Genomic DNA, 17,919 nt, shown 5'->3' with positions numbered 1-17,919 from the left:
TCCACCTTTCCTACTGGAACTTTATCAAGTTCAGGATTCACAACTCTACAGCAGGCCCAGGGCAGGGTGGCACATGTTGGGGAACTCTGCATGGAGTTGACAGATTGGACTGCAGGCTAGCTGTGTGGCCATACCAAGCCACCTTGAACCTGTTTCCTTATCTGCCAGAACAGGGCTAGTTCTTGGCTCGTTTACTCCGCCATGCTAAGAGATGAAACAAGATAGTGTTTGTAAAAATGGTTTTGAGGAAGTATGAAGTATTGCAAAAGTATAAGGAAGACCAGAATTGCAGTCCTCAGAGCCTGTTTAGGATCAAACACTGGCATCAGAACTGGAAGGCCCCAAATCTTCTAAAACTGACCAGCACCGAAGCTGCTCGAGGACCCATGCCCCTCAAATGTCCACAGGGTTAAGAACCCCGATGCTTGCTAGAGGACTTTCCCTAAAAGGCTCTGCCTCCTGTTGCAACAAAGTGACCCAGATGCTGCAGCCTGACAGCCCCATCTCTGGTTTCAGTGCAGGTTTATTTCAGTTTTATATTTTATTCCAGGCAAGTGCTTATTACATGGATAGTATTCATGTCTCAATACCTAAAGTCTTGGAGCATGAACAGCCACTAGAATACAGTTCAATAGTAAAAATACAATATGTACAAAATTAGGGTTTTTGTAGGGTTTTTGTTTTTTTTCCCACACAGCAGATGTATCCAAACACATAAAAATCTCTACAGTCTGGGGTCGCTACGGTTTATATTTCAGGAAACGGAGACACAGTGACCGAGTCCTCACTGTAAACAAGGGCCACCTCTTTAGGGGATGGGGATGGAACCCTGGGATGGGGGAGAAGCTGTTCCTGGAGAGCAGGGGTATGGTGACCCCTAATTCCCCTCCAGGCACTCCCTGCCCTTCTTTGGCCCCCCAAGGAACCAACCTCCCCCTCTCCCCGAGGTAAAGGCTCCCAGCCAGTGAACCACTCTTAACATCAAAAAGTAAAACACGCATGAGAGGTAAGGTGTGTGTGTGTGTGTGTATGTGTGTGTGTATGTGTGCGCACACGCACGCGTCCCCCAGGCTGGAAGGGCTAGGGAGGGGAGGGGCAGGCGGTCCCACAGGGTGAGGACAGATATGGTCCTGACAGCTCTCAGAGGGGAGATGCCCAAGGAAGGGCTGGGCGGCGGCTGCCCTCTCGGGCACACGGCATCACAGCGTTCACAAACAACAAAAACAGCAACAACACCCATCGTCACCAATCTGGACATAGTCATTCGGCACTAGATTCGAAGGCCCCCACTGCTAGGGGTGGGGAGGGGCAGGGGCGGTGAATAGGCGGATGAGGTATCTGTGCAGGCCCAAGAGGCCACTGGTTGACACACTTTCTGGAATGGCCTCAGGATGCAGGGAGGTGAACAGAGCTTGAGAGGGAGGGCAGGTTCCCCAACGTTTCTCTGTTCCCTGGGCGCCAGGCTGATCGGGCTCCCTCTGCTCTTTCGGTTGTAATCACTCAAGGAAGAGTGGAAACTGGTCTCCCCAAGAACCAGGGTGGCAGGTGGTGGCTGCAGGGGCAGGAAGGCAGCGAGCTTGTGAGGTGTGAGTGCTGTGCTGGGATGGGTGTGGGGCTCCCTCTTAGAGGCCTCTAGGGTGTCCACAGGCCCTCCCTTTCCCCACCCCAGGAGAGACAAAGGAGAGCAGTCCCCTGGGAAGTCTCCAGGACCAGGAAGGAACTGAAAGGGGGTTCTTAGGTGTCCAAACCTGTTCAAGACCTTTGCCAGCCTCCTCAGAACACTGCAGGCCACTCCTCCTGCCCCCAGCCTGTCAAAGCAAACTTCACACCTAGGGACACTGGCTTCCTCTCCCCACACTGAAAGGCCATCTTGTGTCCAGGTGGGGAGCCGAGTGCACAACTGAGTGTGCCTGACACAAGGCCACTTGTAATAAATACCCACATAAAAAGAGAAGCCAAAGCGGTCTGCCGAGGCAGAGGCAGGGAAAGAAGCATGCCCCGCCCCCCCCCCCCCCCAGGCCCCCTGACTCCCCACCCCAAGCTCAGCCCTGCCCTAGGTCCAACCAAGGACCTTCCTCAGAGGAAAGTTGTGGCACACAGCAGCCTCCACAGAGTATACACTCAGAACAGCCCACTGGGAAAAAGTGGATGTTCAGGGGGAAAGAGAGAGATGATGGCAGAGACAGAGGAGTTGGGGCAGGAGTAGCAGCCCTCCTCCCTTCTCTACAGGTCCCCAGAGCAGCAGGGAAGGAACTTGGTTGGGCCCAGGCCCTGGATTTTTAACTTCCTCAGCAGTGTGGCTTCAGGCACCTGGAACCCAGACCAGATAGCTACTAATCCACTTCTCTGAGGCTGCGGGAGGCACTCAGGCACACCCATCCCTCGGGAGTGCACAGCACTGAGCAGAGGCCAGGGAACCAGGGATGGGGACTGATGGGTCCAGAGAAGCTCTCTCCCCAGCCTTACCCGTACCCAGGCCCGCGGGAGGGGGGAGGGGCAGGACCGCTAAGCCCTTCCTTCCCAGTCCCCACCCACCTTCAGCCTACCCTCCTGAGGTCAGGAGCCCAGTGGCAAGGATTGGGGCACTCAGGGAGCTTAGCAACAGCACGGGTTCAGTTGTTGATAGAGACTCCTCTTAACTAGCTTCTGTGACGAGCCAGTGACCGCAGCTGGGTTGGAGAACCGTAGGCTGGCGCCCACCTGTGTGGGTGGGACTGCAGAGCAGCCACTTCTTAGGATCTATCACGTGTACTTAGAGCAGAGCACCCCCCAGCCCCCACGGTACCCAGCTTTCTGGGCCAAGTTGCTTCAGTTCTGCTCCCTCTCCCCGTCCCCTCCAAAGGCCTGGGGAGAGAAGGCCAAGGCTCAGGACAGAGGACCCGGCACTCAGCCACCTCATCAGACAGCAATAGCAGCAGCAGCACAGGAAGGCAGGCAGGGTCGGGGAAGCCGGAGAACACAACACCCACTTCGCACTGGTTGCAGGGGACAAGGTGGGGAGGCGGGAACGGCACTGGAGCTGGCACCAGGCCGGACGAGTGGCACATTCACCAGAGTGTCTCATCACTTTATCAAGTCCTAGTGCAGTGGGGTAACCCCCTGCCCTGTGCCCAGCTCCCTGGGGGGGGGGGGGCCCTCCCTCCCCTGGCTCAGAGTCTCTGCACCCCCTTCCCCTAGGAGGCCTGGGGGTGGGTGTGGGTGGGGCGGGCCTTGGCCTGGCTGGAATGTGTGGAGCTGGTGGGTGGGAGAGTGGGGGACAGGTCCCCCTCCCTGCCCCCACTGGGGGCCTCTGAGTGGCCTCACCCTCAAGCCAGCTTGAGTGTGCTGACCGGGAAGGAGGGCATGGTGACCATGGTCACGGGGTTGAGCACTGTCTGGCCCACCAGCTGGGGGTGGTGCACCACCTGAGCCCCCACAGCTGGCTTTGCCATGACAGTGGCTGGGGGTCCCAGCCCCGCTGTGCCATTCACTTGCTGGTGTGAGAGGGTGTGGGCAATGTGGCTCACCGCCACGGGCTGGCTCACTGCCACGGGCTGTGGATACAGGGGCAGCTGGGAGCCGAGGTGGGCCACATGGTTGAGGGTGGCAGGGTGCACTGTGATGTGGCCAATGGGGGGTGTGGCAGGTGCCAGCTGCACAGCAGGGCTGGGGGCCGAGGGGGCAATGTGGGCGATGTGCTTGCCGCCCGGCCCCTGTAGAACGTGGTTCACAGTCTGGATGACTGAGGCGTGGGTGGTGGCCGTGTGGGCGATGACCGTGGAACCTCCACCAGCTGCAGCCACCAGATGGGCTGGAGCGGGCACCAGCGTCTGGGCAGGGGCAGCCGGTGGGGGAGGAGGGGCTGGCAGAGGTGTCTTCTGCTGTGGTGGCGGCTGCTGCCCAGGCAGGTGGACAGGAGACAGGGCCACAGGCTGGGAGTGGGGGTGTGGATGGGGAGGCAGAGGTGCAGGGGCGGTGCTGGGCGGTGGCTTCGGCAGCTCCGGGTGGGGGCGATGGCTCAGTTTAGGTGGGCCCAGGCCGGCCTGATCCTCCTCCATATCCTCGTCTATGTTGTCCTCACCCTCTGTGGGGGGACACGGGGACAGGGACAGGTCAGAAAGGCTCGCGAAACAAGAGGCTGGAGTCGTAGATGCCCTTGGGGTCTGGGGGCATGGAGCTGGGGGGCAAGGGCCTGACCAGGGAGGGGCAGGTGGGGCTCACCAGAGGCCGTAGAGGTGGAGGCCTGGTCGTCCTCCGGCTGGCCAGTCTGCCGGAGCACCCGGTCGATCTCCAGCACGTCCATCCACTGGCTCAGCTCATGCTTGAGCTCCGCCAGCCGCTGCTGTGTGGCGATCTTCTCCCGCGCCAGCCGCTCCATCTCATGCTCGTATTCCTTCTCCTTCCTCTTCAGAGACTGGACAACAGCCAAGAGACCGAAGGATACCCTGAGCAGAGGCCACAGGGTCCCCAGTACCGCAATCCCTTCCCACTGCCACCCTGGCCTCCAGGTCACTTAGCACCCAGGGGCAGTCTGCAGTGATGGGGCCGCGGGGGACCACACCCACTGCTGGTCCATGGCTTTGTCCTGTGAGGCCCTGCATCCTGGGGACTGTGGGCTCTCCAGCAGGCACCATTGAAAAAAAGCACAGATCCAGGCCAGCCCCACTCTAGGATGAAGGCCTTCCCCCACCCCCACATCAACTGTGTCCTGAGGGGCTTCATGGCCTCTGGCTCTATCCACCCTCCTGGCAGCCACTTGCCTCCATTCTGCAGAGGACAGAAGGGGTAACAGACTTCTCCGTGACGCTCAAGGCCCCGCCACCACTCATACCATGCTGTCAGTCACCATGCCACAGGCTACCCTCCTTGGAACTCATTCCCCAAAGAACCCCAAACAATCCTGCCCTTTGCTCCACAGCATCATTCACTAGTCTTCAATGTCCCTGAGGATGCCTCTCAGACTTTGTGGCATGGCCTCCAACCCCCTGAATTTCTTCTTGACCTGCCTCCATCTCATCCCCAGCAGCTGTTGGCTCTGCCCTCTGCTCTGACCTGGACTACTCTCCGTGGCACCTACCTGTGCTGCCTCTCAACCACACTCTCCATTTTCACCCTGCCCACAGCCCTCCAGATTCCCCAGGCTGCTGAATGATCGATCCCTAAGCCCTGGAACGTGCCCCTCCTTCCACACCTGTAGTGAGCTGCACTGACCAAGGAGAAATGGCTCAATGGCACCTCTGACATGGAGCACCACTGGAGACACTTCTGTCCTTCACCACAGGTTCCACATTGTTCCTGCCCCCATGACACTGATGCCACCCACCTAAGAACACCAACAGGGAGTTCCCTTGTCCACAGAGCCATCCCTGCCTCAACTCCTCCAGGCCCACAGCCTCTTAGGTTCACCCCTCATGTTGGTGCTGGATGCCATGCCTCCCAGACTGTGGCACTGCTCCCCTATCAGAAGTGTCTCGAGGGGCATGTGGGTAGCTCAGTCGGTTGAGCGTCCAACTCTTAATGTCAGCTCAGGTCAGGATCCCGGGGTCGTGGGATCAACCGCTCAGCACAGAGCTGGCTCAACATCCTCTCTCTCCCTCCGCCTCTCTCCCCCAGTTGGCATATGTACTTTCTCTCTCAAAAAAAAAAAAGTGTTTTATATCCCCAAAAGGCCAGCTTGTGTCCTATGCCTCAGCTCCTATCCTCCATGACCTCCTGAAGCTGACACTTTATTAAAACTGACTCCTCCAACTCTTGGAGACCTCCCTGTTGCCAGTTTCTCTTTGGTCCAGACATGTCACGAGTGCTGGGTCCACCAAACATGGACACTTTTGCCCTGCTGCATCCTGAGTCTCTTAACCTGAACTATTCCTGAGCTCCTGGCTTCTAAGGCTGGCCAGTTACGGCCAGATACAGAACCCACCGACTCTTCCTACACCAAACTATCCAGCTTGTCTTAGTTTTCCTCTCTGAACCCGGTCTCACACACAGATGGTCCCTTCTCATCCCTCTACATCATATGTGCTTGTGCTCCGAGACCACATCCGACTCCCACCACCCATCCCATCTCATGCCCTGACCAGTGCATCTTCTTGATCTTGAGCCCTTCTTGGAACCGCACAACACTCTTGAGCATTTAATAAGACTGTCAGGTAGTACTTAATCAGACACTAGCTCATATTATCCCTAAAAGCTTCGTATTTTGTCCTTCCACCTCCATACACACTGTTCCTTGTCCAACGCTGTGAGTAAAGGCAAGGACTGTTTTATTATCAGCTTTATCCCCTGACCCAACCAGTGTCCAGGACAGAATTATGCACATCTTAACTCCAGGGGAAGGATCTGTGAGGATGTGAGCATGTTGGTTCCCACCTCTATCCTGTCTCTCTGCTGTATCACAGAATCACAGTCACATTAGACATAAGTTTCCCCTGACTCTATTTCTACAAGCAGTTTTATAGCAGCCTTCCTGACTGTTCACTTGTCTCTCTTGGGCATGGCAATGTCTTCAAGTTCGCCCACTAAACTAGGCCCAATTTCCCTACGCTTCCTCGTGCAGCCCCAAACTCCTGTGTTTCTGACCTCACCAGTAAGAAATGCCTCAAACCATTAGTACCTGCCAACACATAACCCAGACACAACCATGCAATGTTCTGGCCTGAAACCTGGTAGTTTTACAATTCTGCTAGCAGTCCCAGGCCACACACAGCCTTCTCTATCCTGGTTTTGAGATTTAACCTGTTTCCCTCTATATTTCTGCCAGAAAGATCTCTCTCTCTCTCTCTCTCTCTCTCTCTCTCTCTCTCTCTCACACACACACACACACACACACACACACACACACACACACACACCTGGCTTCTCACCTGGCTCTACCCTGAGAGGCCAGTGCTGGACATGACATCAGATGAGGCCATATCAATGATGGGGCCTGTGGTGAGTCAGCTCTCACTTGAACCTGGCTGCTGGGGGCTGGAAGTGGTGTCCTGAACTCTACCTACCAGCAGGAAGAGTAGATTTCTGACTTAGGGAGAAACTCAGAGGCCAAAACCTCTTTTTCTTACCCAGCTCAGTTATCCACAGGCCTAGAGGCCCCCGGAAAGTTTCTCCAGGGTCCAGCTTTTGTCCACATTGCTTCATTTTAAACATATTTCCTAAAACTGCTTGGATGCATAGTTTGGTACCTGCCTATTCCTCTTCCTGTTTTTGTCCACCTCACTGTGGCTTTCTTAAAATCTTCCACGCCACTCTGAGTCTGGCTGGGAGCTACAGCCTTCCCCCCTCAGCAAACAACCAATGCTTTCAGTCTACACACCTTATTGGTCTCTCTACTATTCCATTTTGACTCCTATCTAGTGCCCTGCTGCCCGCCCCCCCCCTCCCCCAGCCCCTGGCCCATCTCTACTCTCCATGTGGTAACCCCCACAGCCACCTTTAAGTTCCAAAACTGAATCCTGCTCCCTCTTGCTGGAGAAATTTCAGCCTGAGCTGGGCTTTCTGCCTTCTGCTTTGCCCAGGTCACCCTGGAACCTTCAGGTCTCAGTTCAGATGCCCCTTCCTCAGCAACAACCTCCGGCACTCCTCAAAACAGATCCTCTGATCCCTGTTCCTATTACATTCTCATGGCACAGTATTTATAATCTGCCACCAAGACCAAACCTATGAAGACAGACCCACGCTTATTTCTTTGCTCCCTGCTTCATCCTCAGAATCAGACACAGAGCTGTCCAAAGTACCTGAGTGAATAACCAAATGAATGAGATTGAGGATTGAGATAGCCTTGTAACTTTTGTTTCTGCTTCCATTACCAGCCCCAGGACATTTCTCTTATGAACAGCCTGGGTACACCTCACACCTCGCTGCCTCCTCAGCCCAGGCTCATGTCTGCTGGTTCTACTAAGTCTCTATTTCTGATTTATTTTCAAATCCAGATATCATTGCAAGCAAGGCTTTCCTAAGTATGTGTCTATAAAGTGGAATGTGCTATCCTATTCTTTCTACATCTCAAGAATTATTATTAAGTTGGTGTTTATAGAGGACCAATCTGAACATTCCTATGATGAAGATGCTACTATTTCTTCCCATTTAGCAAAATGGCAGTACAAAAGAAACTGAGAGTCATAGAAAACGTCACAGTATTTGGACAAGGATTTGCTTCCAGGAGACATAATTGCCTATGACTGAAGGACCGGGAACATTCTCAAGCCCAAGTTCTGCAAAAATATGTCAGAAGTAGGCCTCCTGGAGACCCTCCGAAGCCCACCCCCTCGGGCCTCTCCTCTTTCCAAGCCAGTCAGGCCAACAGCGAGGCCCCGCCCCTCCCAGAGCACGCGCGCACCCACGCGGACCCGGCCTTGCAGCGTCACTCCCTGCCGGCTGCACCCTCCCCTCGGAGCACGGAAGCCCCGCCCCCACCCCGTTTCCACCAATCTTCGAGCCCGACCCCTCCCCTCCAGGGTGCCGGGAAGCGGCCTGGAGGCGCGCCAGCCCCTCCCCCTCACCCGCAGGGCGGGCGGAAGGGCGCGCGTTCGCGGGAGCTTGGGAGGGAGCAGCCGGCTGGGAGCAGTCGCGAAGCAGCGCCTCCGCCCCCTGAACAAGTCAGGCTCCGGTTACCTCAGGGCTGTGACCCCGCAGTACTGGCCGGGGGAGGGGTGGCGCCCGGCCCCGGCTCAAAGCTCGGTCAGATCCTCTTTGCTACCCTTCCCACAGGAACCTTAATGCTGCCCGACCCCCCATCTGTCGAAGCGCGCCGATAGGGGGACCGCAAGCTGCCCCCGCCCCCGCCAGGCAGGGAGCCCTAAGTCCCTCCCACTCCCCAACGGCTCCATTCGGACTCCGTCTCCGCGGCAGCCGAGCGTGGCCGCGCGCCCCACCCCCACAGCCTCCTTTCCGGCACGCGGAACCCTCGGCCGGTTTCCAAGGAAACCGAAACACCGGGCCGTCATGGCAACTGTCTTATCTGGCGGGCGCCCCCCACCCCGTACTGCAGAGGGAAGCCAATGTCCAAAGGGAGGTCCACACAGACAGGAGGGCCCCTTGAAAAGGGGTTTTTAAAATCCCAGGCATGAAGAGAGCCTAATTTTTGAAGGTTCGGCGACCCGAGGACTGGTTACTCAGACATTTCCACAGCCTCCAGGATTAACCCCCAAAATTGAGTCGTGGCACCTCAATGCGCTCACTGGAAGGCTCTTTTAACCCTTTGGGGGTAAAACGGGGTGGGGCCTCACCGGCGCGCCGCCGCGTGCAAGGAGCCACGCCCAGGGGACTCCCCACCCCATCACGAGCGACAGATTCTCGGGCCAAATCCGGGTTCCCGCCCAGGCACTGCGGGCGGGCTGGAGGCGCCGGGGCGGATCCACGCCCTTCTCACCCGCGGGGGCACTAAGAGCGCCAGGCTGTAACGCGGGCCCGGGCACCGGGTCTGAAAACCGAGCTGCGGAGGCGGCGCAGATGGCGGGGCTCCGCGGGGCGGCCGAACGGGAAAAGGGGGAGGGGGCGGAGAAGGGAACGCCGCGGCCGCCCTCCCCCGCGCACGCGCGCCCGTCCTCCCGCCCCCTCGCGGGCGGGGAGCCCCGCTGACGTCAGCCGGGCCATGTGCTCAGCGCCCGCGTGGAGGCGGGCGGGGGAGCGGGAGAGGGAGCGAGGGCGGGGCGGGGCCGCGGCGAGGGGAAGAGGGCGGGAGGAGTAAGGAGGAAGCTGGCGCAGAGGCCGCCGCCCGCCGTCCTGTCCGCCGCGCTTCCCTCCCCCGTACCTGGATGTACCGCAGCGCCGTCCGCAGCACACTCAGATTCGACGTCTTCTTGTCGTCCACGTTGGGGATGTTGCGCTTCAGGGTCTCAAAGCATTCTTTCAGATGGGCCCTCCTGGGGAGAGGGAGAGGCGCCAGTTAGCCAGCGCCTGGGGGGCCGGGGACCAGGGCGGGGAGGGAAGGCCCCAGGAGAACAAGGGTGGGACCTGTCCCCGGAGCGGGCAGGTGGAGCCCAGAGACACACACGCACGCACACACACCTGTTCTTCTCCAATTTGTTGTGGACTTCTCTGGTTCCGATCCTGAAACCCAGACAGACAGGAGGCTTAGGGAGGAGGGCCCAATTAGGTGGCCTTCCCGCCCCCTGCCCCCACTCCCCAAATGTCACAGGCGTCTTGCCCCCCACATTCTCTGTACAAAAAGCAGCAATGGGAGATGTTCACCCTGTTCAGATGTGCTTATACTCCCTGGAGGGCACACGTATGCTCGTAATTCACAACCCATTAACCCTCCATCCTGCCCCTTCCACCTAAGAGGAGATAGAAGGTCTCCTGGGGCTCAGAGAAATAGCCAGTTGACCCCAGCCCTCACCCAAGAGTTCCCCAATCCAATACTCTGTCCAAAGGCTTGGAAATGCCATCGGCCCATCCTTGAGGGGGTCAGAGGACACAGAAGTCTGAGAAAACAGAGGGCAATGGCCATTCCCCACTCCCAGGGTGGGGATAGGCACAGGCACAGGCACAGTGCAAACTGTCCAAATAAAATACCGTGCTTCTCAGATAGGGAGGTAGGACATGGCTTTGAAGGACTGGCTCAGGAGAGGGGGGGGGTGGTACTTTCTCTTCCACACACAGCCCAGACTCTGCCACACCTCACTCACCCCCCAGGCCTCTTCTTCTGTTCGCTGGATTTGACTTCTTCCGCTGGTGCCAACTTCAGGGTCCCAAGAGTGGGTGGGGGTGGCTGCTGGGGGGCCAGCTGGGGCTGGACTCCAGGGTGTGGTGCTATGGTCAGGATAGGGGTGGGGAGGGGCTGCAGAGGCTTAGGGCTGCCAGTGGGTGGAAGGGTGGTCTTGGAGTCCGGCAGCAGGGGAGCAGGGGTGGGCACCTGTGGCCTGGTGGGCAGGGGGGCAGCCTCCTTAATGCTGAGTCCAGGGGTGCTAACCAGGGCTGGCTGGCGGGGCGCCAGGGGCAGAGGCTGGGCTGCAGGAGGCAGTGGTGGGGGTGGGGGCAGAGGTTGAGGAGAGTTGGTCACTACTGGAATAGGAATGACAGTCAGTGGGGTGGGGGTGGCAAGTGGGGGTGGGGGTGCTGGCGGGGGTGCCGGAGGGGACAGAGGTAGGGGTGGTGCTTCAATGCGGGGCTCCTCCACGGGCAGGGCATGGGCCAGCCTGGCCAGGCTGCTGGCCTTCTTCTGCTCCTGCTCCCTCTCCCGCTCCAAGCGAAGCCGCTCCTGCTCCTCTACGCAGAGAGAACACAAGGGGTTTTCTCAGTGGGCCAGCAGTCCTGGGTCCCAGCTTCTGAAGTCTTCCAACCATAACACATCCTTTGACCCTGTCCCAGTTAGTGCTCAGTGACACCCCCGCTCAGCCTGAGACACCACAAATCCCCATCCACACCCAGACAGGCACTGGGGTTAAGTGCTGGGGACACAGCGGCGAACAATTAAAACAGACCTAGTCTCTGCGTTGAGGAGCTCAAGGCCTAGAGGCATTGAGGGGAAGGACAAGTTACAGAGGATAACAACCCAGGCTGAGAGAGGAGAGGGGCTGTGGAAAGACAGAGCAGGGGCTGTCAGAGAGGATGCTGGAGGTCTGGCAACCTGAAAGTTCAGAGGTTAGGCTGGTGATGAGCAGGAAAGTTCAGGAACAAGGCTGAGGGGAATGGGGTGATAGATAAGGTGGGCAGAGGCCAGTCAGCAAAGACCTCACAGGCTACCAGAGAAGAATGGGGGGGCGGGAGGTAGGCGGATCATAGCTTCTGGGGAAGGCCTTCGAAAGTATTTACAAGTACTTTCCAGAGGGCAGGCGGCACCTCCACTTCACAGATGAAATAAATTAGCTCAGAGAGGCAAAGTGATTTGTTGAGGACCACACAGGTATTACTGAAACTACACCCAGCCAGGAATCCAGACACCGGGCGTATACCTATACTTGCTGTGTCAGCATCTGCTCACTAGGTGTCTGTACACACACACACCTGTGGATCCTCACAAGAGTCCACACCACAGGCAGGGCAGGGACATCAGCTTCAGTTCACACATGAGGAAATCAGACCCAGGACTCCCAGGCCAGGTGCCAGTGTCTGGTTTCCTCAGAGACCACACAAAACAAATTTGGTCCTTCTCTGCCCTTTGTGGTACTAGAACTCATCGTTCCCACATCCCTCTTGTCCCCACCAACAGCAGGACAACCAGGAAGCAAAGAGGCAGGCGGGAAAGAAGGGCAGCCTCGCACCGGTCAGTTCAGCATCTCTGCTGAAAGACCTGCTGCCAGGTGAGGCCTGCTCAGGAGCTGGCTGAGAACACCCTTCCTGATCCAGAAGCACCTCTCCATCTCCACCCAGCTCCATGCTCTCTGGGCCCCACCATTCAGGTTCCCTGGCTACAGGGCTGGGCAGGATCTCTGGAGAGCAGCTGTAGCCCCCAGGCCAGGGAGCAGGCTGGTCCACCAGCCCTCCTGCCCATCCCAGATTGGCCACACTGCTGACTGACTGAGCTGACAGCAGTAGCGGGCAGACACACCCCAAACACACCACCCCACGGTGGGTGGGGTTGGGGGGGGAGGACAAGGTTGGCTAAGAGCCCCTTGTGGAGGAGGGCATCAACCCCACACTGGCCTTTGGGGCTCAGGGCCCCAGAAAACCTGAGGCCTCAGGGCCCTTTGGCCAACCAACAATTTGAGTGTGAGCCAGGCCTGCTCCAGGCCCCTCCCTCCCGCAGGGGAGAAGAGGCAAAGGAGGAAGTAGAGAGTGTTGTGAGAGGGGAAGCACTCGGCGGTTTCCCAGCAGCACGGGGCCTCTTCCGTATCTCCCCTGCCCTTCTGGAAGGGGAGCTGCCAGGCCGGTGTGGGCCTGCTCCAATGAGGGGAGGCATTGGTCTCCCAGGCCTTTCCAAAGGCCCTGGTTAATATTACAGCTCCGGGGAAAGCCAGCTCTCTGCTCTCCAGCTTCCCAGAGACTACACTGGCAAAGAGTTCCACCTACCACCTACCCAGTCCACCCCCCACCCATCCCCAAGGCAAGGCCCTGGAGGTCAGGGCCCAACACAGCCCACCTTCATTCCTTTGAGCCAGGGCCCAAACTTTCACAGGTGTGGGGGTTGGTGTTCCATTCTCCCATTAGCAGTGGGACAGAGGGGACCCCAAGCCCCAAGGACAGGTGTCCTGGGAACTCAGCCTGAAAGTAAAACTCATTCCCCATATTTTAAAGTAACTCCACACAGCTGGTCCAGGAGATGGCAACCTCCTTCTCACCTACCCTCTCTTCCAGAGCCAGGCAGGTACCAGGAAGGACCCAGGTGAATGGCCAAGCTCTATCACACCTGGACTGGCATGAGAAATCTTGACTGGTGGCGAAGAAGAGGGGGTGTCCCAAGCCAGATCCAGCCCACCAAAGCTTCCTGCCTCCTCCCCACCAGCAGCAACCCTCCTCCTATGCCCTGGGGAGGGGGAAACCCAGTGGGGACAGCAAAGTGGCAGTCACTCAAGGGCCTCCCTCAAGAATACAGGTTTAGACTCTTTAAAATAATGCACCTATGCAGCACTCCCAAACATGCACGCACTCTGACACCCTCCCTGGGCTCTGCCCAGAGGCTGGCCCCAGGGAAGTTAGCCTGACCGTTCTGGGGTGATTCAGGGGCCACAGCAGGCTCAGGGCTGGGGCCTGAGGAATCTACACTAGGTAGCCCCCATTGTTCAGGAGTCCTCCCCTTCTTCATGCTAATAGGGAGCTAAATACATAAGGCAGCCCCCCCCCTCCCCTCCCAGGGTGTAAGTAGGTCAGGTAGAAGAGGCTCCCATTTGAGCTACCTCCATGAATGCTGGAAATGACCAGACCCCCTCCCCCCCCACCTGACCACCAGGATGGCCTCTCTTTCCTCTCACACACACATGTGCACACACATCCTCAGGTTCATCACGTGAGCAATCTGGCTGGTCTAGGTCAGGAAACCCACCCTTGAGATTGAACCAGGGCATGGACAACAGGATCCCTGTTCAGAGCTGCTCATCAGGTACATACCCAGGAAAGCAGTTCTGGTCAGCAGGTCCACACACCACCCCTTTTCTCCCATTTTTCCCACCCCAAGTCAGAGGACAGAACCTCAAGGAGGAGAAAAAAAATATGAATTTGAGATTAACCGCTGTGGCCAGGTCTCGCCATCTGTATGTGAGCTTTTGGAGTAGATGTGGCTTTGCACCACCCATCCCCTAAGACCTCCTGCCACGCGAAGAAGGACCTGTGACTGGTCAGTTAAACTAGGCCTTTACTCAGCTCCCTGCCCTCCGTTCTCACCACGTGGGGGAGGGGCGCTCTCTCGCGCGCGCGCGCGCCCGAGCTGTCTCTCTCTCTCTCTCTCATCACTGTCCTTCTTACAGCCAGCTCTGGCCTTACTATTTGGGAAAGGGTGGAAGAGAAGAGGGCACAGGGTCTTCTCCCCTTCCCCAGAAGGCCAATCAGCCTGAAGGTAAAACGAAGGTGATGTGAGTGTTCCCTTGGGGCAACAGCAGGGTCAACCCTGTTCACCTCTAGCACAGTGCCTGATGCGCGGCAAGGACACAATAGGTACTCCTGAATTGCACAGTGTTGATGGTGGCAGCAGGTGACTCAAGTCTCTCCAATTCTTGTGCACGCTGCCCTCCCCTCCACGCCCCGTCGCTGGGCCTGAAAGCAGGACATTCTCGGCCACCACCAGTACTGTCAGGGCCTGGCCCTGCTCAGGACCCCGAAAACAAGGGGGAGGGGCACGTGGGCTGATGTCCTGGCCCATCGATTCCGCAAAATCCAAGCATGTCAGTCTCACATATCTCGAGTGGCTCCTGACCTTGAGAGGCCTGTCGGTCGGGTTGGCCGGGCGGACCCGCTGCTCCCCCGCCCCTGGCCCGCTGCTGCTCCCCCCACCCCACCCCCTCCGCCGCTGCCGCGGCACAAGCTAGCTGCAGGGCGCGCGCGCACACAACACACACTACTACCTCCTGCATGACTCATCATTGAAGCAACAATAGGCAGAGAGAAAGGAAAGGAGGGCGAAGCACTCTCTCTACCACAACCAACTCGGCAGAAGGGTTGGGGAGGGGAAGTGGAAGGGACAGGAGTCCCCGGATACTGCACACACACCGATCCGGGTCCGAGGCCCTCGCAATGGTCCGGAAAACGGAGGTGTTTACCTCCAACCCCTATTCCTGACCCTGAAGCCTGGGACCACCGACAGGGCGGGTGGGACGGAAAGCATCTGAAATCTTCCTTTCCTGTCGAGGGAACGTCAAAGTTTGCCCCTTCTCAAGCCTGGTTCACTCCACAATGTGGCCAGGGGTATTGTCAGGAGGTCCTGGTGAGAACGTTCCCCCAAACGTCAGTGGGAATATGTGAGCTCTAAATGTCCTGTCGCCTTGCAAGTCTGAGGGTTTCCCTTGCCCCAGGATCAAAAACAGGAGGTTTCAGGGCGAGAATGGACAGGTGAGCTCGGCGGCTCCTCCTTCCAGCGCACAGGCTCTCCCGGGGAGGTGCCCGGCGGCCGGAGCCAGGGCCCAACCCGGCGCAAGGCCACTCGCCAGCCCCGCCCAGGCCCCGCCCCCGGCCCAGCGCGAGGCAGCCGGGAGGGGCCGGGCCGCTCCGTCCCCAGCGGGAGTGTCCCCCGTGCACGTGGTCGGAGGCGGGGCCTGTCCACGTCACCACCCGGTGTAACCAACGGGCTTGGAACGCAGGCACACGCAACATTCCAGCCGAGAGCGGGTTTGGAACGCGCAGACACGCCACATTCCACACCGGCTAAAGTGGGGCGCAGCAAGGGGGGCCCGGGGACTGCCCCCAGCGACCTGCAGGCCTTTTCGCAGACACCCAATCAGCCCGGCTCTCACCCAAATCCCTGAAGCGCGACCCAGCCCAGCTCTGGGAGGCGGGGTCAGGCGGGGCTGGCCAGGATCATAAGACACGCGATGTCATTTCATTCTGCAAAGGCCGCCTCCGCCCCAAGCGGCGCGTAGATCGTCCAGGAGCGCCCCCCGCACCCTTCCCACAGGGCCAGGGAAGCCGGGGAGCCGCTCGGCGTAGAGTAATTCCCACCCCCCACTCCGTTACACACACGCCCACTCGTGTGCACTATACACTCGCCCGTGTACCCGTCCGTTCATCCGCTCTCCTCGAGGCTCACATCACAATCCCCTCTGCACACACGCACGCACACGCGGGTCTGCCACCCCCACGCAACACCATTCCGCACCCCACCCCCCACCGGCTCACACATCCTCAGCTCTACCGAGGGCGCCCCTGGCCCACGCGAAAGAAGCCCCCACGAAAGGTGCACACCGGTGGCAGGCAGCTGAGGTGGCGCCCACAGGAGCCGGGTCCCTCACTGAATGTTAATGTATTCATTAATTAATTTTACTGCCCCCAACACTCCTCTCCAGGCGGCGGCTCTTGTGCGAACCTTGCGCTGCCCGGCTTCGCGGGCCGCTCGGGAGGGGGTCGTGTCCGCGGTTTCGCGTGGGCTCGGAGACCAGGGTCGCTCGTCTCCCCTTCCCCGGTGCCCCAGGGGCCCAACCCGGCCGCTCACCACGTGCTCTCTGTTGTTGCTGCGCTTGCCATTCCAGGAAGCGGGCCGCCTCCAGTAGCGTCTCTATGCTCATCGCGCCGAGAGCTGCCGGGGGCGCGCCGGGGCCGAGACTGCGGCCCGCGAGCCGGGCACAGGTCAGGCTGGCGGGCAGGCAGGAGGGAGGGATCACCTCCGGGGGGCGACAGGGCTGGGCGGCGCAGCGCACTCCGCAGGGAAGAACGGGAGAGCACGGAGACAAAAATTAATGTTTCCCAAAATATTTGCAAAATATAATTTGCAAATTTTAAAAATTTTGATGCAAAAAAACAAAAGGCAGCACTGCCTCCCTCCTTCCCCTCCCTCTCTTCTTCCCTTCAGATGCCTCCCGCCCCGCGGCCCCCGGGAGTCCCGCCGACAAGAAAAGGCTTTGCAACAAGATGGCGAGGAGGCACCGACACACACAACAAGGGAAGGAGCCGCGCTGCCCCCGGCCGCCGCCCCCGCTACTACACCGGGGCCGCAGCCAAAGCCCGGACCGGAGCCCCCGCCCGCAGGGCCGCGGCGTCTCAGGAAGGGAGGGGCGGGGTCCCGAGCGAGCTGGCCCCGCCCACTACAGACGGCGCGCGCACACGTGGCCGGGGTGGGGGTGGGAGAATCTCCAGCCTTGTTCGCGCCCTGCATTTCCGCTTTCTCGCCTTGCCCCGCCCCGATGGCAAGCCACAAGTTGAGCAAGGGCTGCGTGTTGCGGTCTTTCACAACGAAATTTGTCCTGCTGGAGGAAAGGAAGGGTGGAGAATTTAGGACTTAAGTTAGCTCAAATAAGGATATTCCAGGTCAGGGAAACCTTAGGATGGTACAGACTGGCCTGACCCCAGGGTCTCCGCTCCCTACCCACACGTGACCTAATTCCTGCAACCACCCGGCTGTCGCAATTCCCCCGGGATCCGCCCGTGGGCGGAGCTGACGGCAGGACTCTGCCAGAGAACAGCCGGAGGGAGCGGAGTGGCGATCCGGTTCCGCGTTTTGTCTCCGTTCCTCCCCCCGCAGTGCGTTCGCATCCTATTAGGCGACGTCACCGGGCCGCGGGCCAATGGGCGGGCAGGACAACACGGCATGGAGCAGCTCCACATGGACACCCCGCGCCGCCAGCCTTCAGTTTAAAGGGCCAGTGTCTAACACGGTCACATTCGTGGGTGCGGATGGGTCCACTGTAAGAACGGAGGGTGGGACGCCGAGAGGGAAATTCCGCAGTTGTGCCCTGGCCGACCCTTTACTTTTCACCACCTTCCCTTTAAAACCAAGTCTCTCTCTTTTCTTCCCCTAAATTCTTGTCTTTGTCCACGGGTGTCGAACTGTGCCACCCACAGGCCACCCTTTGAACTGGGGCCGGGGCGGGGGCAGTTAAGGCAAGGCGTCCACAGCCCAGACTAAGGGGGCGTGGCTCAAAT

General features: G+C 58.8%; 1 protein-coding gene across 2 annotated transcripts; it reads right to left on the bottom strand.

The window, feature by feature from the left end:
• Positions 1–732: 732 nt before the first annotated feature.
• On the bottom strand, positions 733–16,927 carry MNT (MAX network transcriptional repressor). Of its 2 annotated transcripts, none has more exons than XM_047833300.1 (6): positions 16,493–16,927; positions 10,605–11,184; positions 9,985–10,026; positions 9,728–9,839; positions 4,201–4,393; positions 733–4,063 (listed from the first exon to the last, which is right to left on the bottom strand). In XM_047833300.1, exons 1-6 carry the CDS (start codon positions 16,563–16,565, stop codon positions 3,306–3,308), a joined length of 1,758 nt encoding a protein of 585 aa, XP_047689256.1. In that variant the 5' UTR covers positions 16,566–16,927; the 3' UTR covers positions 733–3,305. The 2 variants fall into 2 exon arrangements, with proteins under 2 accessions (XP_047689256.1, XP_047689255.1); XM_047833299.1 differs by lacking the exon at positions 16,493–16,927 and adding an exon at positions 14,467–14,720.
• Positions 16,928–17,919: the final 992 nt, after the last annotated feature.

The sequence above is a fragment of the Prionailurus viverrinus genome, chromosome E1 (assembly GCF_022837055.1).
Source record: "Prionailurus viverrinus isolate Anna chromosome E1, UM_Priviv_1.0, whole genome shotgun sequence".
In the NCBI taxonomy this organism is placed as follows: domain Eukaryota; kingdom Metazoa; phylum Chordata; class Mammalia; order Carnivora; family Felidae; genus Prionailurus; species Prionailurus viverrinus.
Note: the sequence above shows the minus strand (reverse complement) of the source record. Positions and strands in the feature narration are given on the sequence as shown.